General features: G+C 39.6%; 1 protein-coding gene across 1 annotated transcript; it reads left to right on the forward strand.

The window, feature by feature from the left end:
* Window positions 1-1,219: 1,219 nt before the first annotated feature.
* Window positions 1,220-2,143, forward strand: LOC115457096 (olfactory receptor 11G2-like). The gene has a single exon (XM_030186519.1). It carries the CDS (start codon window positions 1,220-1,222, stop codon window positions 2,141-2,143), a length of 924 nt encoding a protein of 307 aa, XP_030042379.1.
* Window positions 2,144-3,056: the final 913 nt, after the last annotated feature.

A 3,056-nucleotide genomic window follows, 5' to 3' on the forward strand; every position in this document is an offset into this window, starting at 1 on the left:
GCTACTTGGCCTTTGTTCTGTACCTTGGACCCTCCTCTTTCTGTTGTTTTGTGGATATTTGTGTTTCTGCCAGGTACAATGTTTCTACTCTTTGAGATGCTGCATGGAATCTTGCTATTCTTTGGGATTCCGGAATCTTGCTACTTTTTGAAGTTCTGGAATGTTGCTACTATTTGAATTTCTGCCAGGTACTTGCGACCTGGATTGGCCACTGTTAGATGCAGGATACTGGGCTAGATGGGCCATTATTCTAACCCAATATGGCTATTCTTATGTTTTTACGCAGCACATAATTAAATTACGGAAACTGTTGCCAGAGGATGAGGTGAAGGCAATCAACAAAATGGGATTAAAAAGAGGATTGGGCAAATTCCTAAAGGGAAATCCAATAAAAAATGTATTTGCTTGTAGACTTGGGACAATCATTGTAAATCCCTGGAAATGATTTATGGGAAATTGATCTACAGTATCTTTCCGGATCTACTTGGTAGTTGTGACCTGGACTGGCAATTGTCAGAGACAGAATATTGGGCTCAATGGACTTTGCTCTGGCTTGATGGATTTGCTTATGTTCTCATGTTCTTAACTTGGTCAGCATTACAAATAAAAACAACATATACTAAAATGAAACAAAGGGGTCAATAAGGAAAGTGATTTAACCAGGTAGAAGCTTCTGCCTGGTTAGTAGTGACTGGGCCAAACCTGGATATTCAGTGGCAAATACCCAAATAGTGCCATTGAATATTTGGGCAGACCCTCATGGCACTATTGGTGGATGTTGGGGGCAGACCAGGGATCGAAGTGAGGAAAAATGCTGTCCTAAGTTAATTGGATATCTATTCGGGTACAGCTGCTGAATCAATGGTACCTGAGTAACTCCTGTCATGCCACTGAGTACCCATATATTTAGCGATGATGACCAGATAGCGGCCAGTACAGTATATCTTGATCTAATTTAGCATGAGGACGCCAGCATTTATAGAAATACTGACCACTGCAAACTGAATATTGTTTGCAAATAATTCCGTTAGATGAACATGAATAACCTTGCTGTCATATTACAGCTGAAAACAACTGTCAAGAATTAGAAAGGAAACTGGAAAGGAAGTGTTATTAAACGTTAAATGATCTATTTTTTTTTATTATTGAGTTGAAGTATTAATACTATTGTTCTTTCTCCTTCATTGTTCTTTCTCCTTTTAGGCTGAGCATTGGAAGGATGGAAGGAGGAAACCAAACGGAAGTGAAAGACTTTATTCTCCATGGATTGTCAATAAATGCGGGCGCAGATATTCTTTTATTTCTGATCTTCTTGGTGATTTATACTCTCACATTGATTGGGAACATAATGATTATCATGTTGGTGTGGTACAACCCTACTCTTCACAAGCCCATGTACATCTTCCTTGGAAACTTGTCTTTTGTCGAAATATGGTACACAACTAGTACCATACCAAAAATGCTGTACGGTTTTCTGTCCACAGTTAACTATATTTCTTTCACTGGCTGCTTCCTACAATATTTTTTCTTCTTCTCCTTAGGAACAACTGAGTGTTTTCTTCTCACTGTTATGGGCTATGATCGATATCTAGCCATTTGCCAGCCCCTCCGCTATAACGTGTTAATGAGCAGCAAAATATGTTCCCGCCTTGCTGCTTCTTGCTGGATCTCTGGGTTCCTCTGGTCTACGGTACCCATCAGTTTAATATCTCAGCTTCCCTTTTGTGGAGACAATGAGATTGATCACTTCCTGTGTGATACAGGACCCCTGCTGGAACTTGCTTGTGTGAGGGATTTTGCGACTGAATTGACTAGTTCAGTATCTATCTCACTAGCGCTACTCGCTACCTTCTCCTTCACCTGTATCTCTTATGCTTTCATTATACAAACCATAATAAGAATCCCTTCCTCATCTGGTCGTCACAAGGCCTTTTCCACTTGTGCCTCCCATCTCACTGTGGTAACCATATTCTTTGGATGTGCAATGTACATGTATATAAGACCCTTGGGGAACCATCCATTCTATGTGGATAAGATGGTGGCTGTACTGTATACTATTGTGACTCCTTTGATGAATCCCATAGTCTACAGCCTACGGAATAAGGAGTTTGTACAGGCAGTTAAAAAGTTCATGCGATATTAACAATGTATGTTTATGTTTATTCAGGCTTGATAGATTGCTCTTTTTTCATGGCAAATCAAAGCATTGTACAATTGAAATAAAATAAAAATTTAAAAAATAAGTAAGGAACTCTATAACACATAGAAAAGAGAACATCATTCACATAAACAAACCTAAGAGAGAAAAAAGTAAAGTAAAATTAAAATAAAATAAAATCCTGCTTCTAACCTTCTTCTAAACTTTGCTAACCAAGCTACATTATCACCGAAACTCTCCAGCAGGAGGGTAGATTTAGGGAAAACTCAATGAAAACAAATATGTTTTTAAAGCAATTTTAAAGTTGGAAAACAATTGTTCTGCCCTTAATGTAAGAGGCATCCAGCGCATATTTTCTAGCGAAAAAGGCGCCGGTACTCAAATGCCAGGCCACCATTCAGGATGGGGTGATCACTGAGGGACCCATCCTACAATAGCCAGGCCCCCTGCAACCAGTCACAGGATCTCTGACAAGGCAGAATTGGTGTGTAGAGACTGAGCTCTTTCATTAAAACTTGGGGTCCATGGGCCAATTTTATCAGACAGTGGAAAAGGTGCCAGTACTCAGTACCCCCAAGTACCCCCTCAAAAAAAGCCCTGGACATCATCAGCCTACTCCTTTATAAGGACCTGGGGAGCTTTCCTACGTTGCCTTTGCAAGGGGTCTCTTAGTTTGCCTCTGTGTTACCTGTATACAGTGCATTTTTTCTAGCAAAATAGGTGCCGGTACTCAAATTCCCAATGATAATTCGATTATCTCGCATAACTTGTACAATGTAACCCATAACCAATTTGTAACAACTGTATTCTCATTATTCATATCTTATTGTAAGCCACACTGAGCCCGCAAAGAGGTGGGAAAATGTGGGATACAAATGCAAACAATAAATAAATAAAT

Source organism: Microcaecilia unicolor, chromosome 14 (assembly GCF_901765095.1).
Source record: "Microcaecilia unicolor chromosome 14, aMicUni1.1, whole genome shotgun sequence".
Lineage (NCBI taxonomy): Eukaryota > Metazoa > Chordata > Amphibia > Gymnophiona > Siphonopidae > Microcaecilia > Microcaecilia unicolor.